Source organism: Mus caroli, unplaced genomic scaffold (assembly GCF_978045245.1).
Source record: "Mus caroli unplaced genomic scaffold, Mus_caroli_1 scaffold_14, whole genome shotgun sequence".
NCBI lineage: Eukaryota > Metazoa > Chordata > Mammalia > Rodentia > Muridae > Mus > Mus caroli.
Window position 1 is genome coordinate 115,743,811 of NW_028227269.1, and position 23,997 is coordinate 115,767,807.

At 40.6% G+C, this 23,997-nt stretch overlaps 1 protein-coding gene across 1 annotated transcript in view; it reads right to left on the bottom strand.

The window, feature by feature from the left end:
* The window catches only part of Dnah11 (dynein axonemal heavy chain 11), a 313,176-nt gene that overhangs the window by 274,436 nt on the left and 14,743 nt on the right, over positions 1 to 23,997 (bottom strand). The window contains exons 7-8 of the mRNA XM_085830726.1: positions 18,705 to 18,938; positions 16,701 to 16,868 (exon numbers count right to left, since the gene is read on the bottom strand). Of these exons, the coding sequence (XP_085686852.1) occupies positions 16,701 to 16,868; positions 18,705 to 18,938 (402 nt within the window). The remainder of the gene's footprint in view (positions 1 to 16,700; positions 16,869 to 18,704; positions 18,939 to 23,997) is intronic.

Here is a 23,997-nt window from a genome sequence, read left to right on the forward strand (position 1 = left end):
TTTGGCTTCTGGGAGGAAATGCACCCACAATAGTCTCAGAATTTCGATGCCCCCAGATTCCATGATGAAATCCAAACAGGTAGGTATAGTGATTTATGACAGTGAAGAAAGGGCAGGCGCTCCTGACTAAATGGGACTTGTGCCATCTTAAGGCCTGAGAAAGACTCATGTATACCCCAAAACAGGAGGGAAGACACAGTGGGTTCTGAGAATTGAGAGCAGCCCTTGCCTAACCCTGAATCAGCTGGTGCCTTGATTTTGGACTTCCCAGCATCTAGCAGGTGAAAAATAAATGTTTCCTGTTCACCAAGCACCCAACATACACTGTTGTTAAAGCACCTGAAAATGCTGAGCAGGTAGGTTTCTTACAAGTTTAACCTGGAGTGGGAATTGCAGCTCAGGTCAGACTTCTGAAATTTGTGTCACAAACCACAACATTTAGCATCGATGATAGAGCTAGGTCTCCTGAATTCTGCTAAGTAGCCTCTCCATTCAAGAATCACTGACTTAGAAAAAAAAAACACAACTTCTCAGCAAGTTTTAACAAGCCTCACACATCCCACTTCTCAGGATAGAAACTGAGAGTACAGTGTCTGTAATCCTTAACTCTTTAACCCTTGGAAAGAATGAGCAATATCAGAAGGGGATGACACAGAATCTCTACCCAAGACTCACATATACACATGAACATGCACATGAGCACACACATGCAAGGACAGGCATACACATACACATGCACACATGTAAACCACACATCCATGCCCATGCTCACACATGTCCCCCACATGCATGCACATGTACACATACATGCACATATTCATATGCACATGAAAAATACATGCATGCATGCACATGCACACACACATACATGCTCTTTTGCTCTCTTTCTCTCTTCCACACTACATTCCTAAAATCAAATTTAGAAATGGCCCCAAGGGACCTATCCCTTAGAAAATCTAGCAGGGAGGGGCTGGGAAAGATAATTCAGTGGGTCAGAGTCTGACTTAGGTCCTTGAATAGCAAGGACCTAAGTTTGATTCCCAGAATCCACTAACAGATGAGCAACAGCCTCTGTTATTCATGTATACATACATACATACATACATACACACACACACACACACACACACATACACACACATGCACTAGCATATACACTGCTACAGAGAACCCACTGACTTCTCTGTGAAGTTGCTCTTTTTGTAAACCCTAAGAGAAACTTGGGAAGCTCCTTTGACTCTTTTGACAAGTGCTAACCATCTTCTCTCATAACTATCCCCTGCCACCTCTGTCTCCATCTTTTCCAGCATAATCCTCCCAGCCTCCAATGTTGTACACCTAGGCTGCCATTACCAGCTCTAAACATCCTCCAAGGTGCAACCTGGATGATCTACATCACTCCAAGTCAATCTCCTGTCAGTTATCATCTCAGTTCATAATCTGTTTATTAAAGTAATAGCAACATGGTTCCCAATCACCTCTGGAATAGAACTCTATTTTCATCACCCAGCATTCAGCATGCTGTTTAGTCACTTACCTATACTCTCCTTTGAATTCTGAGTTAAGAGGCCTAATGGCCAGACTTATCTTTCCAGTGATAGTCGCAAACAGTTCACAGAGTTCCCAGCTCATAGCCGTTTCTCAGTAAGTACTTATTGGACAGTAAATGATGAGTTAGTATGACTCGGGAATCATTAATAAAAATGTCTCTATATTCTGGAAAGTACAAAATTGCCTGTATTAGCATCCCGAGATGCTATCAAAAGGTTTTAATTAGAGAAAAGCCATGATTTGACTAAGCATGTGAAAGGCTCTCAAGCTGCTCCACAGAGACTAAATTAATGGAGCTGAAACAGGCCAGAGGGGGCAGCTTAGAGGCAAAGGCAGCAGTGTGAAATGAAGCATGGATGCGCTTCCCAGACAAACCTAGAGGAACTGGCTGCAGTGAGAAAATGAGTGACGTTATAGATGACTCTGAGCACTTCCCCTACGAGATCAATTGTGACATTTGAAGAGCTGAAGACAGTCAAGAGTAGGGTGGGGGATGGGAAAGACTTCGTTCTGAACAAGTTAATTTTAAGCCATCCATTGAATTCCCAGTAGAGATGTTAATCAGGCGGTTGAATATGCTGTGTGTTCAGGACTTGAAGAAACTGCTCACTCTGAAGTGTCCTATGCTTAAGGTTTTTAAAGAGTTCTTTATCCTCTTTGACCCTGCCCTTCCAGTGAGATTTGAATGGGGAAGAGGCATGAATTGATATTAAACTTGTTCCATTTTGAGTTTTGGAGTGATTAGCACGACCCCTCCTTCAGTTATTTTTAAATCCCTAATTCTATACAACTGACATCTTATAACTCAGGTGCTGTACAGTTAGATCTTGGCCTATTTATTCCACATATCTGTTATTTTATATTCTTTGACTAAGAGGGTTAAATTGTAAGCCACAGTATCAGTTTCCAGTTCACACCAAATACCGAACCTGTTTTACATCCCTAGGTCAAATCACCTTTGGTGTGGTCTGTGTAGTGGTTTGAATATAGATTGATACAGTCATTGTGGAAACAAGTGCCAGGTTCTTGGACGTGAAAATAGAACAACTATGGAACCCAGTGTTCTCCTGAGTCCACCTTCAACCAATATGAAATCCCCTCAGTAAGATAGCTGTAGGGAGTTGAGCAAGTAACTCACACTCTAGGATATCCAACAATATAAGGGGTGGTTAGTGCATGAATGTGTTAATTGATATCACTCACACAGAAAGGGAGAGGGAGAGAGAGGTTGGAGGGGAGGGGGAGGACAGGGAGAGGGACAGGGAGAGGGAGGGAGAGAGAGAGGGAAAGGGAGGGAGAGGGAGAGAAAGGGAGACAGGAGAGAGAGGGGGAGGGGGAGGAGGAAGAGAGTGTGTTTATATGAAAAGAAATGTTAACTCTGCTCAGAGAAAGGAAATTTGACATTTATCATGACATAGACACCCCTGGGGGATACTCTGCAAGTGGACTCAGTCAAATTCAAAAGAAAACTACTGTGTGGTCTTGCTGTATTTTATGTGAATATGAAGTTAGGGTGAGAAGATGGGAGGAAATTTTGAGAGGTCGGTCAGGGGATACAAAATCACAGATATACTGGGTAAACAAGCCCAGAGCGCTCACAATGTGAGATACATAGCAAAACCATAGCTGAGATTTTTAAACCAGACCTCAGCTGCTCTTGTCCTGCTCTGAATAACTGTGTAGGAAGAGAGAAAAGTTATTCATTTTACTAGATGAGCTTTTCACTATCTGTGTCTTACAAGACTTGGGTGCAAACTGTATCTACAAATAGTTTTATATTTTCAAATAAAAATAAGATTGCAACCATAAAAATAATTCACTTATGCACAGCCAGAATCTTTTTGATGAAAATGTGATTTATATATTTATGACAAAGAGCCTACTCTGTGAATTCACTGAGTTCAGGTGCTGGGTAGTACACAGCATCTCCCTCAGGACCTGAGAAATCCTTCCCTTTTCTCTGCTCAGGGCAGACTCGATGAATTCTATCCTAGTTTTGTTTGGATATTCTCTACTATCTTTAGATGTCTACAACTCTGTAGCCATCTTTTTTTTGTTTTTAATTTCTGCTAACGGTAACTTTCCTTTGTGTTTCTTTGAAGATCTTTTAGAGAACTTTGCCTTTTCAATAAACCACATTTTGGTGTCACCCACTTCTCTTGCTTTGGTGCTCTTATTCCAGCTGCTCCCTGCAGCTGTTTTAACACACCCCAGGTGCACTGGTCACTGCCCTTGGTGCTGACAGGAACCATGGCCGATGTACTGCTCAAAACATGGTAGTAAAACCTGGGACACACAGCTAGCTTGGGAGAAGGCCAAAGTTCAAAATGTGAAGCATGTCTACTGAATGCCGGTAGATTTCTCCACATCAGAAGCTCAAAAATTGAGACAAGCTGGGTAGTGTGACATACAGCTGTTATCCCAACACTCACATCTACAAGAGACCCTATCTTACACGCACACATCCCATACACACCATCCCTCTCTCTCTCTCTCTTTCTCTGTCTCTCTCTCTCACACACACACACACAAAATCTGCATGCTGTACCACACACACACACACACACACCATACATACACACCATAAATAATACACACCACAAATAATACACACATACACAATACATACAGATACCATATAATACTCACATACCATACATACTATACCACACAGACACACATACAAAATATAAACATATACCATACATACACTACTACACACACACTATACATACCATATCACACATACAGACTAAAATATACACATATATACTCACACTATACAATACTATACACACACCATATATACCACACACATCATAATACCATACCAAACACACAAATATACACAAATACACCATGCATACAACACTATACACCATACCACATCCCTCAAACCACCCGAAATCATACATACCATACATACCCATATCACACCACACACACAGACACTAAATTGAAACATATCAAGGTTTTTGGTGGCTATTCCATTCCTATTCTATTTTTGGTAAAAAAAAAAAAAAAAAGTCCAGCCTGGTCTACAGATGAGTTCCAAGACTGCCAGAATGACACACCTGTCTCAAAAACAAAAAAGCCCACCACCACCCCTTCTCATTCTGATCCTTCTCTGAGGAGTGGCCACAAAATACTGTTGCTGAGTGACAGAGCCCTACATAGCTTTTCAGGGAACTCTGTCTTCCTGGCGGTTTCCTCCTACTGCTTTACTGTTTGAGGCCACTGTCAAAGATCTGCCTCTCTGATTTTAATTCCTTTAGAACAGCTGGGAGGTTCCTGTTCCATGGGCTCTTTCCAGCTCTGCAACTTTGTTTCACTGTTTTGCTTCTCTGCAGCTTTGTGTATTTAGCATTGCTGTTTCCTAGGTGGGTTGACCCCTTGTCACTGAGGAATCCCTCTTCAGCAATGTTCCTCCTGTGAAGTTTACTTTACTTGACACTGTTGTAGTCTTTCTAATTTCCTTTGATTAATGTTTGCATCATATACCCAGTGACTTGTAATAGGCTTGCGTGGTTGTTTTCAGACAAAAAAAAAATAAAGCATGCACTGTGTCACATGTTTTAATTCACCCATCAATCTGTCTTTGAATTGGTGTATTTAAAACACTTGTCTCTAATATGATTATTTGTATACTGGGGCCTGCTATTTTTTCCAGTTTGTTCTCTATATTTTCCTGCCTCTTTATAATTATTTGTGAATTTAAAAATTATATTGCATATATTTATTCACTTTCAAGTGTATTGCTTTGCTACTCTCCTGCTGTTCTACCATATACATACAAAGTATTTTTCACTGTGTAATTCCATTTCACAAGTCCAGAAAAATATAAAAGCTTACTTCCCATATACAAGCTATTGGGAAAAACTCACAAGAGAAATTAAGAATGCCTAAAGGCAACCTGGGTGGTGGTGTCACATGCCTTTAATCCCAGTACTTGGGATATAGAGCCAGGCATTTCTCTGTACGTTTGAGGCCAGCCTGATCTGTAGAGCAAGTTCCAGAATACCCAGAGCTACACAGAATAACCATCTTGAAAAGGGAGGATGAGGAGGTGGAGGAGGAGGAGGAAGGGGAGAAGGGAGATGGGGGAGGAGGAGGAACACTGACTGACTAGTAGCAAAGAAGATATAAACTTTCAATATACTCTAACTCAGAATATTCACTAGATGTGCTAAAATGGAATTTTAAAGCTACAGATATAAGATGTTTTTTAAAAAAAAATCAAGGGCTGGGAAGATGGCTCAGTGGTTAAGAACACTGACTGCTCTTCCAAAGGTCCTGAGTTCAATTCCTAGCAACCACATGGTCACTCACAGCCATCTGTAATAAGATCTGATGCCCTCTTCTGGTGTGTCTGAAGACAGCTACAATGTACTCAGATAAAGAAAGAAAGAAAGAGAGAAAGAAAGAAAGGAAGGAAGGAAGGAAGAAAGAAAAGAACATTTAAAAATATGGTTATTCTAGGTTCCCATCTCAGAATAATAAAGATCAAAGCAAAGACACATGCACTAGAAAAAAAATCAACAGAGATTAATCAAGAAAATGAAATGCTTACTTTTAGAAATACAGTAGTTTAGTTACATTAAATAAAAATTATCTAAATACACTAATTCAAAAGATTGACAATTTTTTGCTAGATTGACAGTCTCTTGTAGTCAGTTTTCTCTGAGTACTCAATACTATGAAAGTGAAAGGGGAGAGATTACTATGTTTTTCTAGAAATAAAAAGGATTACAATGCAGTACCATGAACAACTAACCATGTACAAAATTAGAAAACATATCTGAACATGGTGGTACATGCCAGTGTCCCAGCACATGGCAGCAGAGGAATAAAGGTGAGGAGCAGGCCAGCCTGATCCACCTGACAGGACTTTCATGGAGGGTGGGATAAGGAAGAGTAATAGATGAAATGGACAAACTCTTGAGAGATATGGCATCTAACAAAATCAATTTGAAAGCCAAATCTTCTTTAAGAAGATTAAATCAGCAATCAACAACTTCCCAACATACAAAAGCTCAGGACCAGGTGGTTTTATTGGTGATTCTATACGTATTTAAAGGAGAATTAAGGTCAATCCTTCTCAAACTTTTCTAAAGTATTGAGGAAGGAGTACTTGTTAACTTGCTCTATGAGGTAAACATTGCTGTGATAACAAAGTCTGCTAAAGATATTTCAAGAAGAGAAAACTTCAGACCCATGTTCTTTATGAATGCTGAGACAATATGCAAAAGGAATTGAGTAGAATATTAGAATTGTTATAAACAGTGGTCAGGGGAAACATTCCATAATATCAGAGTGGTTTCACACAAAGAAAAACACCCACAATATACCGCATTAACAGAATGTCAGTGAGGAGTGGGCCTCCCATGATCCTAACCCATGCAGAAGGAGCTTAACACTACTCAACATTCGTTCATGAGAAAAAATAGTCACTGAACTAAGAATGGAAGGAACTAAAGATCCAGCATGACAAGGGCCCCCTCCCCCAAGAGCACTGAGTCATTAGCATCATCTCCAAAAGGTGTAGGGGGTAAAGATTTCCCTCTCTCACCAGGGCAATTAGGTAAGTAAAACAAGAAGCATCCAAATTGTAAAGTAATCATGTCTACTCACAGGTGACATGATTTTATCTAAAGTTTACACACTTAGGACTAACAGACTCAACAAGGTTGCAGGTGAGAAATCAGTACACAAAGTCAGCTGTGGACTGGGGAGAGTGCAGCCAGTAAACAGGGCTTTGGTGGAAGCATTAAGATCTGTGCTCCATCTCTAGAGCCTGAGTGAATAAAGTCAATGTACTACCACTTGCTTTTAATCCAGGAGGATCCCTGGGCTCCCCAGCCAGCAAACCTAGCCTATTTGTGAGCCTGGGGGAACAGCATTGGAGATCAATTGCTGATGACCCTCAATATGGATATTCTCCTGCACAGACAAGATACATACATGTATGTACCTAGGGAGAAGGGAAAAAAAAAACCCACAAACATTTGCCTTTGTGTATACTGGCAATGAACATCCCTAAAAAGAAAACAACTCCATCTATAGAAGTATTAAGAAGAATAAAATACTTCATAATAAGATTGACCTGGAGCTGTATCCCAGGGGGAGCTTCATTCTTCCTGACCTCTCTCCATCTTCAGCAGACCTATGGAACCTGAACCATACAGGTAAGTTTCTCTTCTCCCACCCATCTTCCCAGCTTGCTGAGCACTGTGGAGCAAGGCTAGCTGCTTTGAGCAGCCTGCTGTCCCAGGGGACCTCCATTCTCCCACCACCTCTCTGCCCACCTTCATTGGACCTGTGGCTCCTGAACCATACAGACCTGTGGATCTTGAACTATAAAAACCTGCAGATCTGCAACCATACATCCCAAGGACACCCATCAGAGGCCTGCCACACCAAGACTATTCAGGTTAACACCCCACCCATCCCCCCCAATACCTACTACAAGAACCAAAGACATCCAGACGACTAAAAGCTCTCAAAAGAACACAACTAACAAAAGCCAGGACAATATGACACATTCATAGCACAGCTAGCCCTGGACATCCAAACACAACTGAGGCACAAGAAACTGATCTTAAATCCAATCTTATAAAGATGATAAAGGCCTTTAAGGAGGAAATGAATAAATCCCTTAAAGAAATACAGTAAAATACAATCAAACAGGCAGAAGTCTTTAAAGAGGAAGCAAATAAATCCCTTAAAGATATAAAGGAAAATACAATTAAACAGGTAAAGGAAATAAATAAAACTATGTAAAATCTGAAAGTAGTAATAGAAGCAATAAAGAAAACACAAACTGAGGAAATCCTGGAGATGAAAAACCTAGTGAAGAGAACAGAAACAACAGATGCAAGCAACACCAACAGAATATAGGAGAAGGAAGAAAGAATCTCAGGCATGGAAGATACAGTAGAATAAATCAATATATATATCAATCAAAGAAAATGTTAAATCTAAAAAAATTCCTGACATAAAACATCCACGAAATCTGGGATACCTGAAAAGACTTTGCCTAGGAATAGAAAATGGTGAAGAGTCCCGAAGTCCAGAAAATATTCTCAACAAAATCATAGAAGAAAACTTTCCTAAAGAAAGAGATGCCTATAAACATACAATAAGCTTACAAAACACCAATTAAACTGGACCAGAAAAGAAAATCCTCCCACCACATAATAATCAAAACACAAAATCTACAGAATAAAAAAAGAATATTAAAAGCAGCAAGGAAACAAAGTCAGTAATATACAAAGGCAGACCTATCAGAGTTATACCTGACTTCTCAGCAGACTCTAAAAGCTAGAAGGACCTAAACAAATATCTTGCAACCTCTAAAAAAAAAAAAAACAAAAAACAAAAAACAAAAAAAAAACACACACAGATACCAACCTAGACTACTATATTCAGCAAAACTCTCAATCACCATTGATGAAGAGAACAAGATATTTCAAGACAAATCCAAATTCAAACAATATCTATCCATAAATTCAGCCTTGCAGAAAATACTAGAAGGAAAACTCAAATCCAAGGAGGATAACTACATCCAAGGAAACACAGGAAATAAGTAATTCTATACCAGCCAAAACAAAGGAGCACACACATACACCACCACCATCAAAATAACAGGAAATGACAATCACTGGTCATTAATATCTCTTAACACCAATGAACTCAATTCCCCAATGAAAAGCCTCACAGAATGGTTATGAAAATATGATCCATCATTCGGCTGCATACAAGAAATATACCTCATCAATAAAGATAGGCATACCTCAGAGAAAAGGGCTGGAAAAAGTTTTCCAAGCAAACAGACCTAAGAAACAAGCTAGAGTAGCCATTCTAATATCTAATAAAATAGACTTTCAACCAAACTTAATCAAAAGAAACAGGGAAGTACACTTCATATTCATCAAAGGAAAAATCTACCAAGATGATATCTCAATTCTGAACACCTATGCCCCAAACACAGGGGCACCGACATTTGTAAACACACACGCACACGCACACACACACACATTGCTAAAGCTTAAATCTCACATCCAACCGCACACATTTATAGTGGGAAACTTCAACACCCCACTTTCATCAATTGACAGGTCATCCAGACAAAAACTAAACAGAGAAATAATGAAATTAACAAACATGAAACAAATGGATCTAACAGATATCTTTAGAATATTTCACCCAAACACAAAAGAATATATCATCTTCTCAGCATCTCATGGAACCTTCTCCAAAATTGACAGTATAGTCAGTCACAAACCAAGCCTCAACAGATACAAGAAAACTGAACTGGCGCCTTGTATCTTTTCAGACCTCCACAGATTAAAGCTGAACTCCAGCAACAGATACACCACTAAGCCTACACACTGATGGAAACTGAACAACTCTCTACTCAGTGATCACTGTGTCAGAGAAGAATGAAGGCACAACATACCCAAATTTATGGGACACAATGAAAGCAGTGCTAAGAGGAAATTTCCTAGAACTAAATGCCTCCATAATGAAATTAGAAAGTTCTCATAGCAGCAATTTAAAAGAACATTAGAATGTTCTAGGAAAAAAAAAAGCAATCACACCAAAGAAGAGTAGAAGGCAGGAAATAATCAAAATCAGAGCCGAAATCAATCTGTTAGAAACAAAGAAAATAATACAAGAAGATAATACAAGAATAATCAATGAAACCAAGAGAAGATTCTTTGAGAAAATGAACAAGATAGACAAACCCTAACTAAAAGAAGGATAGATAGTATCCAAATAAACAAAATCAGAAACAAAAGAAAATATACAGACACTTAGGAAATTCAAAGAATCATTAGGTCTTACTTCAAAAGCCTGCACTCCACAAAATTGGAATCGTAATAAAATGGATGAATTTCTATACAGATACCACTTACTAAAGTTAAATAGAGATCAGGTAAATTATTTAAACAGCCCTAAAACCCCTAAAGAATAGAAGCAGCCATTAAAAGTCTCCCAACCAAAAGAAAAAAAAAAAAAAAGCCCAGGGCCAGATAAAACAGATTAATACCAGACTTTCAAAGAAGAGCTAATATCAATACTCTTCAAACTATTCCATGAAACAAAACCAGAAGGAAACACAGTCACCTGATACCTGAACCATCCAAAGACTTAATAAAGAAAGGGAACTTCAGACCAATTTCTCAAAGTCCTTAGTCATCAGGGAAATGCAAATCAAAACAACCCTGAGATTCCATCTTACACTGGTCAGAATGGCTAAGATCAAAAACTCAAGGGACAGCACATGCTGGCAAGGATGCGGAACAAGAAGAACACTCTGACATTGTTGGTAGGACAACCTGTTTATGCACAACCACTTTGGAAATCAATTTGGCTCTTCCTCAGAAAACTGGGAACAGTTTTACCCCAAGACCCAGCTATACTATTCCTGGGCATGTACCCAAAAGATGTTCCACCGTATCACAAAGATACTTGCTCACATATGTTCATAGCATCTTTATTTGTAGTAGCCAGACACTGGAAACAACCTAGATATCCCTCAACTGAAGAATGGATAAAGGAAATATGGTACATCTACACATTGAAATACCATTCAGCTGTTAAAAACAAAGACATCCTGAGTTTTTGTGGGCAAATAGATGGATCTTGAGAATATCATCCTGAGTGAGGGAATCCAGTCCCAAATGGACATGCATAGTATGTACTCAGTTATAAATAGATTATCCATAAAATGCAGGATACCTATGCTAAGCTCCACAGATGAAAAGAAGTTTAACAAGAAGGAAGGCACAAGCAAGGATGCTTGAATCTCACTTAGAAGGGGGAATAAAATAGTCATAAGAGGGGCAGGAGAATGAATGGGAACATGGAAGGTAGGGAGGATCTCCAGGAAGAGACAGAGACTTGGGATAAAAGAGGCACCCAAAAATCAATGGTGGTGACCTTATCTGTGACTCACAGCATTGGAGAAACGGAACCTGAAAAGGTCACCTCCTGTAACCAGGCAGGAACCCCAGTGGAGCCATAAGGACACTAACTCACACATAAAACTTTTGACCCAAAACCTATCCTGTCTATAAAAAGTACATGGATTTGGGATGGAGCAGAGACTGAGGGAACAGCCAAACAATAACCAGCCCAACTTGAGACCCATCCCAAGAGTAAGCACCAGTCTCTGACACTATCAATGATACTCTGTAATGCTTGCAGACAGGAGTCCAGCACGGCTGTCACCTGAGAGGCTCTACCCAGCAGCTGACTCAGATGCAGACACACATAGTCAAACAGTGGATGGAGACTGGAGATTCTTATGGAAGAATAAAAGAAAGGATTGTGGCCCCTGCAGGGATAGGAACTCCACAAGAAGACCAACAGAGTCAACTAACCTGGACCCTTGGGGCTCTCAGAGTCTGAACTACCAACCAAAGAACACACAGGCTAGACCTAGGCATGGCTGCACATATGTACAGCTTAGTCTTTATGTGGGCCTGGAAACTGGAACAGGGGCTATCCCAAAAGTTGTTGCCTGTATGTGGGATATGTTCTTCTAGTTGGGATGCCTTGTCTGGCCCCAGTGGGAGAGGAAGCACCTAGCCTCACAGAGACTTGGATGCCAGGATAGAGGGATACACAGGGAGGTCCCCACAGGCTCAGAGGAGAAGGGGAGGGGATCATGGGGGAAGGATTGTAGGGGGAGATGACTGGGAGGGGGTAGTGAGTGGGATGTAAAATTAATAAGTAAATTTATTAATTAATTGATTAATTTTTAAAAATTGACCTCAAAAGTATACCAGAAAATATAGTTTCTATAAGCAATTAAAGAAGGGGTGGGTAGGAAGCTAACCCACATACATGAGCAGTGGATTTAATATCATTACAGAGACAATGCTATTCAAAGCAATCTGCCCAGCTAATCTAATCCCTGTTGAAAACTCTCATGGATGCTTTTGCACTAATTAAAAACACCATCCTAAACATCTGATTAAATCTTTCCAAACTTAGTAGGCTCATACTTTCTAGTGACAAAATTTGCAAGTCTGCGATATTAGTAACAGTGTAGCAATGACATATATAAAGCCCAAACATAAACCCTCATACATACAATCAAGTGATTGTTGATAATTGTGCAGAAACATTCAGCGGGGCAAGAACAGTCTCTTCAGCAAATGATCCTAGGAAGATTCGCCATTTGCAAAAGGGTCAACTTGGACCCTCCCTGCACTTAAAATGAAGTAGATTAAAGCTGTAGATATATACATGGAAAACCATACATTTTCCAGAAGAAAACACTGGAAAAGTAGTCGTGACACTGCACTGGGCAATGCTTCTTAATCCTAACTCCCCCATTTATAGTATAACTGTCTTAAATACTTTCTGTACAAACATTTAGAATCAGAGTTGGGTTCAGTACAGCTGAGCGGTGGAACAGCTGCCTAGCATCCACGAGGCCCTGGTTCAATCTCTAGCACACACACATAACCAAAGCAGCGATCACATTTTGCTTCTGCTCTCAAACATAACACAGAAGGCTGAGGAGGAGGAATTCCTATTATAATACACATTAAGCATGCCTGTCTACTACATCCTCTCTGGTATGCAAGGCCTCTTCCTTTACCACTGCCTTTCTATGTTGAAATTTCTTCTCTAATCATTTTCTTAAGATCAGCCTACAAATGTATTCTTTTAGTTTTTGTTCATCTAATTATCTCGTTTCCCCTCTGTCCCTGAGAATAGAAAATTCTAGATTTACAGTTTTCTCAGAACCTATTTTGTCCATTAAATTCTGCCATAGGTGGTTTCTGATAAGAGATCTACCAATCAAATTATATTTTCCCTATAGGTAAGAAGTAATTTTACCCTCACTTTCGATTTTTTAAATTTAATCTGAAAGATGAACACAGTGATATACTTGTGTAAGCCCAGCACTTGGGAACCTGAGGTCAGAGAGTCCAGGACCTTGTCACCACAGTGCAGTTTGATGGAACAGCCCAGCAACTTAGGCTCACAAATAAAGCAGTCACTGTCAGATGGTTCCAATATCCCCATCAGCTCAGTGATGCTCAGCAGAGGCCTGCCCGGCTCACAGTACAGTATTGTCTTACCAACTGATATCAGATAGTGCCAACTGCTGAGATTCTGGACCTCCAAGGTCTGGATTCTCCACCAGGACCCTCCTAACACACAGCTACGCCATGAGGTCCAACTCCCTTTGTAGGCCCAGAGGGTACCACATGCTGATGGCCTTGCTACCACTTGGCCGTTGTGAAAGTCTTCAGTCTCAACAAGGCTAATACCACCCCCGGGACATGAGGATCTACCAGGTGAGGCAAAAAAAATAAAAATAAAAATAAAAAAAAAATCAGATTTTCATATGACCACCACCACAGAGAGGAGGTTCTCTCCTGGCTAGCAGGAATGAAGATCATGGCTCCTTCTTCTTAGCCACCCAGCAAAGGTAAGGGATGGAACACTAGGTTTCCAAGAAGGTTGAAATGTAAAGTTCCTACCCAGCCTTCCTGGCACGGTCACAGTGTAGCACAGCTGCTTCTTTGGTCTTTGGCAGCATATAGATGATTCTAAGTTTTCTGCCTTGCTGGGGAGCCCTTTTGCTCCCTTGGCTAAATACAGTCAAGTTTTTATAGAGGTCCATGGCATGTGTTACCGGTACTTCAGGTTGCTGAGATATTTGTTTCCAATTCTGGACATTTTACATAATGAAAACCCAAGGAACTTATTTCCATACTATTTCTTGGGTTCTGAAGTTCTTATCCAGTCTAATTTCTTGTATGTATGTGTGTACATGTATGCATGTGCATGTGTGTGTCTGCGTGCATGCACGCACATGTGTGCTTGTAATGATTAGGATCTTAGTTGCTTGTAACATTAGGATGACTAAAAAGCTCACCCAAACCTTTCTATAAGCAGAAATTCCTAACTAAATTGTTGGACAACTCTACCACTACTCAAAGTAATAGTTTAAAATAACACAAGCCAGTAAATCCCACAATTTGTTGAATAGTGTGCAATGGTGGGGGGGGGAGGAGAAACATAATTATAACAACATACAAAGAATGCCAAAAATGCCAAAATACAGTTAGGAGCAAGGTGGTTATGCAGTGTGTTGAAGGCTCTTTGTGCAAAAACAGGAAAAAAAGGGTAAAGACAGATGTGTGTCAGGATGAACACAGGTGTGTCAGAAGGAACTCAGGCAACTAAGAGCTCCAGGACAGCCAGGGTCATACAGAAAAACCCTGTCTCAAAAAAACAACAAAAACAAAAAACAAAAAACAAAAACCAGAAGGAACTCAGATTGTGTCTGGATGAACATAGACTGTATCAGGATGAATACAGATGTGTATCAGGATGAATACAGTTGTGTGTCAGGATGAATACAGATGTTTCAGGCTAAAACCTGTGTAAATTAGAAAATATGACAGAGTAAATAATGGCAAAAGAATTGCTTAGTGTACTGGCTAGTTTTATCTCAACTTGATGCAGCTAGAATAATTTTGGAAGAAAACCCACTACTGAGAAAATGTCCCCACCAGACTGACAAGCCTGTGTGGCATTTTCTTGATTGGTGATTGATGTCACAGGGCTCAGCTCACTGCAGAGGGTCCACACCTGGGCTGGTGGTACTAGGCGCTATATGAAAGCAGGCTGAGCAACCCCTCAGGAGCCAGCCAGTATGCACTATTCCTCCATGGCTAAAGGTCATGCAGGAGAACCGACCAACACTAAAGGCCTTTTGAAAAGCCACATGGCTTTGAAATCTACTACCATAGAAGCTTCCTATTTATACACATTCTAAAGTATACACATACATGAAAGGAATTTAAACTGTGTCATCATAAGATGAAAAAGATATGCCTGCACGTATGCCTGTGTACCACATGCATGTAGTACCGGTGGAGGTCAGAAAACAGAGTCAGACCCTTTGGAACTAGAACTACAGATGGTCTATGAGTTGGTAAGTGGGTGGTGGGAATCAAACCCCAGTTCTCTGGAAGGGCGACCAGTGTTCTTAACCAGTTGGAACAACTCTCCAGTCTCTTAAAGGGATCCTTTAAGAAAAATATACAATACTTGCAATATGCTGAGAAAATAAAACTAACCAAGACACACCTTTAAGAAAGAAAAGTGTAACTGGGGATTTGTCTCAGTGGTTAAAAACACTGGCTGTTCTGCCAAAGAGTCACAGAACTCTACAAGGTCGTCACATAGGCTGAGCTGTTGGCTCCCAGGACAGCCCCACATACTGAATGCCCTCCTAGTGCTGCTATCACATAGCTCTAGGGATGAGCCTGGATGTTACTATGTTCCTCCTACTGACCATAAATTGTGCAGAAACATTCTAGAGAACCACTGACCATGGCAGTGTCTTGCTCACATTCACTGAACTACCCACCAGTTACTAGAATTCAGAGGGTTTGTTAATTACATCCTTATGAAGTTGACCTACTGTGCTCCTATGTTTCAGAGATTGATTTGAACAATATATATATTTATATTTTTTTTCCAGAATTGTTTTAAGATAAACCAACCTTTTCTTCTTTGTTAAACTCAGGTTTCTGGGATTTGGCAAAACAAACCACATAAAAAGCTCTTTATCCTAGAGCTGGAGAAAGGCTCACAGGAAACTCCCTGACCACCAGTGTGCTCAGTGACAGAGACTGAAAGCAGTTTGAATCTGAACCTCTCCAATCCCCTGAAGTTGAAAATATGAAATTATTAAGTTATAAAAATAGAAATTATGAAACAATATGTATGCCAATGAATGACATAATGATGGTGGGGAAACTAATTGTTTCAAAAGCCCAAAAATAACTCAGAAAAGTTCAAGATGAAACATGTAAGTTACATGGGCATTGGACGGGCCAGATCAATAAGTATAAATTCAGGGAATTCCATTTTGATATTCACAAGAAGCTGACCTAGACTGAGGCCCATGGTTGTCTGAGAGCTCTGAACTGAAAGGTCAAATTTGGTCCCTGTCATGAACAAGGAGGTAGAACTGAAGAGTCCCTAACAGCTTTGGGTCCTACAAGGGTCAGCCTGGATAGTTCGCACTGTCCCTGCGATCATCTTCCCTTTTAGCTTTGAAAGGATAGAATCCTACGTGTTAAAAGGAAAGTACATAATATTACCATGTCATCACAGTCAGACGGATCGTACGTGCTCTGTTGGAAAACTTTGCAGCATGCGATAAATTCCTCACTTGTTGAGTGGATTTGTGCATTTAGGACGGCTCCCTTGCTGCCACCAAATTCCAGTCTTTCCAGTTTCTCAAATTCCAGTATGGTGACAAACATATCCTTTAAAAAAACACACACACACACACACACAAAACAATAACGACCTTTCTATCACCTTCAGCAAGAAAAGGAGATTTTAAAGACTCCAATGAAAACATTTTCAAACATTCAGAATCAAAGGGCATTTATATCACAGAAAGTCAATGCTGCTGACTTCACTGAACAGAGCAAACGCTGATTTTAAAAACCATTTTCAGACTCCAAAAAGCTACCTCACAGTGGAGACAGCTCCTGGAGTACTAAGTGCACATGAATCCTATTGAGTGCCATCCTAATGGGAAAGCAGATAGCTCCCTGGGTGGTAGCCTATGCTCAGCCACCTACACTCTGCAGTGGCCCAGCCCCATGACTGGAGGGGAACCCAGGAGACTATCTACAGAGGAGAAGTCACCCGTAAGTGTCTGACAGACTTTAGCAGCCCTCAGACTGACCAGCAATAAGAATCTTCACATAAATCTCTGGCTTATGTGAAAATATTACATGAACAATAAAATGTAAAATCCGTAGAAACCTCTAAAGAGGAAAAGAAGGCAGCAGCCTTAGTTCAAACATTTCAGGAAGCCTAGGCTGATAGACTCGTCATAAAAGTTTGTGCATTCAATTTTTTCACTTTAGTTTTTTCTTTTTTTTTTTTAAAGCACTGATACCCAGGACTGGAGAGAGGGTTCATTGGTTAAGCGTCCTGGCTGTTCTCCTAGAGGATCTGGGTTAGATTCCCAGCACACACATGGTGTCTGACAATGGAGGGTAACCTTACTTTCAAGGGATCTTGTGCCCTCTCCTGGCCTTGACAGAGCTGCATGCATGTGATGCACAGCTATTTATGAATCAGTTTACTAATTTTATAGCGTTTTGTTATATACTTGTAAATGGTATACATACAGCTATTTATATGGTAGTGTGAGTGGCGGGCATGAGCGGGTAGAGCAGAAGGATCATGACTTAGAAGCAACTTGAGTTATCCAGCAAGTTTAAGGCCAATCTGTGCATATGGTGAGACCTATCTAAAAATAACGATCTTCTTAACAGAAAATGACAGTGTGATACTTAAATTACCAAGTGGGTTTTAGGAATGAAATTTTCTTTCAAGTTTTATAAATTTCTTTTTCAGCCTTTTCACAGGAAGAGTGAATCCTTTAAAGTTTCCCATTTTACAACTTTATACAAGCACTTGGGAAATTATGTCTAGTCACTAGCAGGTAAAGAGATCTACTTACTCTCATGTTGTAACAGTTAAAAAAACAAAACAAAACAATGAAACCTTGAAAAAACAGCAGGGGGGCTGGAGAGATGGCTCAGCGGTTAAGAGCACTGACTGCTCTTTTAGAGGTCCTGGAAATTCAATTCCCAGCAACCACATGGTGGCTCACAACCATCTGTAATAAGATCTCATGCCCTCTTCTGGTGTGTCTGAAGATAGCTACAGTGAACTCTCATAAATAAAATAAATAAATGTTTTTTTTTTTATTATAAAAACACCATGCTGTGGTGGTACACTCTGTCATGCTAGATAGAAGGATAAAGAGTTCAAGACAAGCCTGAGATACATAGTGAGGCCCTGTATTTAAAAAAAAAAAAAAAAAAGTCCAGGGGTGTATGTCAGTGCAGGGGGGGTGGAGTCCAGGAATGTACAAAACTGGGTGTGATCTCCAATATCACAAAAGAAAGAAAGAAAGAAAGAAAGAAAGAAAGAAAGAAAGAAAGAAAGGAGAGAGGAAGAGGGGGAGGGTGGAAAGGGACGACAAAGCCCCCCTTTTCCTCACAGAAAAGCTAGCCTACCACATGAACCTCATGAGCCCACCCACATATAATTAGATAAAGGTAATTAATGAATACCTCTATTTTTACCAGCCGGTCAAGAAATTTGTTAAATCTGCCAAACACCAGGTGACACTGAAAATCCCAGGGTCTCTGCTCCGTGTTTCTTGTGAAATAGCTTGTCAATCCCTTTCTATATTTGAAGAAAGAATTCTGGAACGTCTTTAAGACACTGATGGCCACCTGCACCTTTTCCAGTGCATCTTCAATTTCTCCTTTCAGAAGATCTTCAGGTGACAGGTATGCTCTTGCCTAGGATTTAATTAAAAGGTACCATGATCAAAAATGCACTTTTAATTGTAATAATCTGTTTGAGCTAAACAGTTTAAATGATAATTTCTAGAACTGAGCCAAAACTGGTATTGAGGAAAGAAAGCACAGACTCTAGAAATGTAAACACTTGGGCTTTGATGGGATCCTTTCAGGGGAGACTGAAGAACAGGAGAGGCTACTGTTTCCAGATTTCTATATTTTAATGAAAACTACATTTTTACTGAGTCTTGTGTGAGTGACAATAAGGACTTTGCACAGATATTACTACCACCCATATTCTAGACAATCAGACCTTCACAGAAAGAAATACACAAGCCAGCAAGGCCATCCATCAGAACACAGGCTTTCAGAGGTTGGTCACTCTACCGGTGTTGCAGGGTCGATTGTGAAGTATAAAGAGCTGGTTATGTGTGGTCTATCTCTGGAAGCTCTTTCCCATTCATGGACTTTTTTTGCTGGGAAGCACAAGAGGCACCACAGGACATGTGATCAAGCTGAGCTAGGCCCACACGAACTAGTTTTTAAAATGGAGATGAGACAAAAGGGGGCAAAAGCAATGGATAAGACCTGTGAGTCTGCAGGGTTTAAAGAGGAAATGGACAAACCCCTGAATGAACATGGCGAACAGGAATAAACTCCAAAGTCTGAGACAACACAAATTTTCCATGATACAAATGGGTCAAAAGAAATTGTGTCCAAGCCAATTCTGTAGGCCAAACCAGTCTTACAGAAAATACCAGAAGGAACACTTGACACTGAAAAAAGAATAAGCATAGCCAAGAGACTGAGGGGAAAACAATAACATCATGATAACTGGTATACAATGACATCATTATAACTGTGTACAAAACACATCATGATAACTGGTGTACAATGACATCCTGATAACTAATGTACAAATGATGTCACGGTAACTGGTATATAATGACATCATAATTGGTGTATAATAACATCATAACGAGTGTACAAGTGACATGATAACTAGTATACAATGACATCATGATAAGGTATAAAAGACCTTAATGATAACTGGTGTACAAAGCAGGACAAAGCACAAAGGCAAAAAATGGCATCAGTCAATACATGCATAGAGGAATGATACTGTCCTCAGAAACAGTAGACTATGAAACAAAAGAGGCTGGTCCTGAATATGGGATGGCTCCCAGGAAGGTGCTGGTCAAGAGATAAAAACAAACAAAAATAAAGCTATTGTCCTTGGATTTGGTTGCCCACCAGAGCTTGGTGGTAAGAACCCTACAACTAAAGATACCACATACTTTGAGTCCAGGACTTTGGAAAAATCAAACTCGTAATGAACTGGAGAGGGAGAGGCAGAGGGCAGGCTGCTGGAAGAGAAAGGTGCCAAAAGTTATACCCAGCTGTAGATGCCGTGAACTGCACTAAGGACTTACACAGCAAGACTCAACAAGCAAGTCATTGTGCAACAGTGACACAAACATCTCTGGAGTAACCAACCATCCAGCTGTCGGATTAGATGTAAACCCTACTCAGCAGGAGGGAACTCATGTTTGGTACTGGAAACCTGACCAAGAGCCTGAGGCTAGAGAGGCCACAGACCCCGAGGGAGAAACCACTGCCATTCTGTTGAAGTGAAATAGCATCAAACAGCTACATCAGAGAAGAGGTGACTGCGGTGTGTTCATCCTCAACTGGGACATATACACATGTACATGTCCTCCCCACAAAGCTCATAGAACATCATGAGAGGGGACAGATTTTGAAAGCCAGAGGTTGTGGAGGACAGCTGAAGAACATTGTCTGTGCTCATGAACTCTCAACAGCTGCAGATACTACAAAACACCTGCACATGATCAATCTAGTCAATATTTCAGCATTGATAGGGAGGCTCCACTCCACAGTGCCCCACTCCTAGTTAAGAAGCTACAGTCAGGGGGTGGCCTCCAGGAAGAGAAAGTCAGCTTTATTTGGGGGTGGGGCTACTGGTTGGTTGCCCATATTACAGTGGCCAATCCTCTATAAATGTCCACGCAGACAGCACTAATGGGACTCAGTGGATTTCATGTATGTAGGACATGAAGGTGTGAGGCCCGTGTGGGATGTGGAAGGAAGGGGCTGGGAGAAGTTGGAATGGGAGAGTGAGGCATGACCATGTATGTTGTAACCAAAGAAAAAACTAAGTGTGTGTCAGTTTGTGACTGCTTAGAAAGTTGCCCCCATACCTCATTGGGGACTGAAATGAGAGCCATGGTGCTCCCCACAATACTTGGGAGGTCTTTTTGGTTCTCTCACATAGATGCTTGATTTACCCCCATCTCCCACTAATGCAACCGCTCTACATGCAACAGAGATATAGGGGAATTTCCTATAATTAATTGATTGGCTAACAAAGATGACAAGAAACCAATCACTGGGCGAAGAGGAGGAGGTAGGCTTTCCAGTTTGAGAGGGGAAGAGAGGACACTGGAGGAAGGAACAGGTGGAGATTCTCAGAGCTCTGGAGAGGCAGAGCCAGCATTTGTGGGATAGGTGTTGGCTAGGAGAAACACACGATCATGGTTTCAGGCTACACATAGATTCTGTCATTTGCAAAGCAGCAAGAAAACCATTGGTGTGTTATCTATAAATGCCACCAATTATAATCTGACAAATTCTAGTTCTTGTTGCTTCCTGGTATACTCTCTTGTCCATCTCAGGCTAGACAGCTAATTTATGGACTCATGAAAGCTGCTAACACTTCACAGAGAACAGGGTAGGGAGCTGAGTGTTTGCTTTTTGCTATGGTATACTGTACACTACAGGCAACTTCTACATGCCTTCTGTAACATTTTGAGAAGCTGAAATGTCTATGGTAGGTAATTCAGTTGCCTTCCCATTGCAGCAGCTTCCTGTCACCTAATTACCTACAGATAAAATGACAAATCACTGGGACAAACCATCCCTGTATCCACTCCTATCCATCTTGACTGGCTCTCAGGGTGTGGAGTCCATCACAGCCAATTAACTTCTCCTCTGTGCATCAGTACCTCCTGAGACAAGTCACTGGTACTTCACATCCCAGACAACACCACCCAGGCTATCTCTTCGCACTGCACAGCAGAGACTGTCAGGGAAAGAACATGGTGGGAGTCGGCACACATGCTCATGATCAAGCTAGGAGCTGCTAATTACTTTTGTGTCATCAGCTAAGCTGCCATTGGGGTTGATTCCCTTATCTGCAAAATGAGGAGTGTGACTTAGGGGACCCTCATGAGCACCTAGCCCCACATCAGAAGCTTTTTAAGTAAAACAGTCAGTCTTGCACATCAATGGGTTCCTGATGCAAAACCATGAATCAAATGCAGTTTTTAAGAACCCACCTGGGCATCGCCAGTCTCTGAGCAAGACATTAGAACAGCTATTTAATACCTCATTTACATTGTATTAAGGGGCACTTTGAGCAATTTGGAGATCATTTAAAGTACATGGTATAACATGCATAGATCATACTCAAATACTAGATCACTTTTATATTGAGTTTCGTTTGGTAGCTATGGTAGGTCCTACAATGTTGTATCCATACTCTTTGAGTGGTATTAGTGTTAGTGTTAAAGGGCACACTATAAAGAGCCAGTGAGATGGCTCAGTAGGTAGAGGCACTTGCTGCTAAGCCTGATGATAAACTAATATGTTTATTATCCATAAGCCAGTTAATTATCGATTAGACAATTTATCAATATGCCAGCCTGTTTCTATCTCCCTGCTGTTCTCTTCCTATTCCTCTTAAAGCCTTTTATAGACGCATACTTTTGGCTAACTATTACACACCCTGTATCCAAGACAAACTTAGCCTTCTTAAGAATCTGGGGATGGGCCGGGCTGTGGTGGCATACGCCTTTAATCCCAGCACTCAGGAGGCAGAGGCAGGTGGATTTTGAGTTTGAGGCTAGCCTGGTCTACAAAGTGAGTTCCAGGACAGCCAGGGCTATACAGAGAAACCCTGTCTCGAAAAACCAAAAAAAAAAAAAAAAAAAAGGAATCTAGGGATGGAAATATCTACAAGAGAGAACACACCATGGACTAGATAGGGTGGTGAGACAAATTATTGCTAATCCAATCCACTATGACATCATAGTAGTGTTGGGTTAACATAGAAATGAGAGAAGACCTTGTTACCAAAGTGTGAGTGTGTGTGTGTGTGTGTGTGTGTGTGTGTGTGTGTGTGTATGTGCATTATCATGCCAGCAAGCAGGTGATGTCTTTCAGGGGACTGGCCTAAAGAATGATGTTAATGGTCATTGTAAGACAAGTTAAAACAAAACAAAACAAAACAAAACAAAACAAAAACCATATTTGCTCCTAAAGTAGCACCAATTGATAATGAGTACAGCAGTCAGGAACGGCAAGGGATGGACAGCTCCTAACCCACCTATGGGGGACCTGAGCTTCCAGCAACCAACTGTGCCAGTGGGGATGGCAAAGACAGTGGGACAATATCCTTGACTTTTCAGTGTAGGCTGGTGGGTGCAGGTAAAATCTATACAACTTAAGTATCAGTACTGAGATTTTTTTTAATTAAAAATATTCAGGGGATAGCTCAGCATGTAAAGACACCTGTTGTTAAACCTGGTGAGCTGAGTTCAATCCCCCACACCCACGTGGTGAGAGAAAAGAACCAGCTCCTGCAACTTATTTTCTCAGACTTCCACATAGACATGAATTAATGAAATAAATTAAATGGAACTTTAAAAAAAAAGTATTATGTCTGGACACAAGAGTGAATACCTTTAATCCCTGCACTCAGGAGACATAGATGGATGGATCTCTATGAGTTCCAGGCTAGCCAGGGATACACAGTTAGATCCTGTGTTTTGGGGTTTGTTTGTTTGTTTGTTTAAAGTCCTAGCATGATATATTGTATAGCCTGTGATCCCAGCACTCAAAAAGCAGAAACAGACATACACACAATCGAAACATCAATGCAAAAATAATTTTTTAAAAAAGTAAGTTAAAAGAAGAAAGTAAGTCAGTTAGAAAGTTAGTTAGAAAGTCATCTAGAAAGTTAGAAAGTTAGGAAATA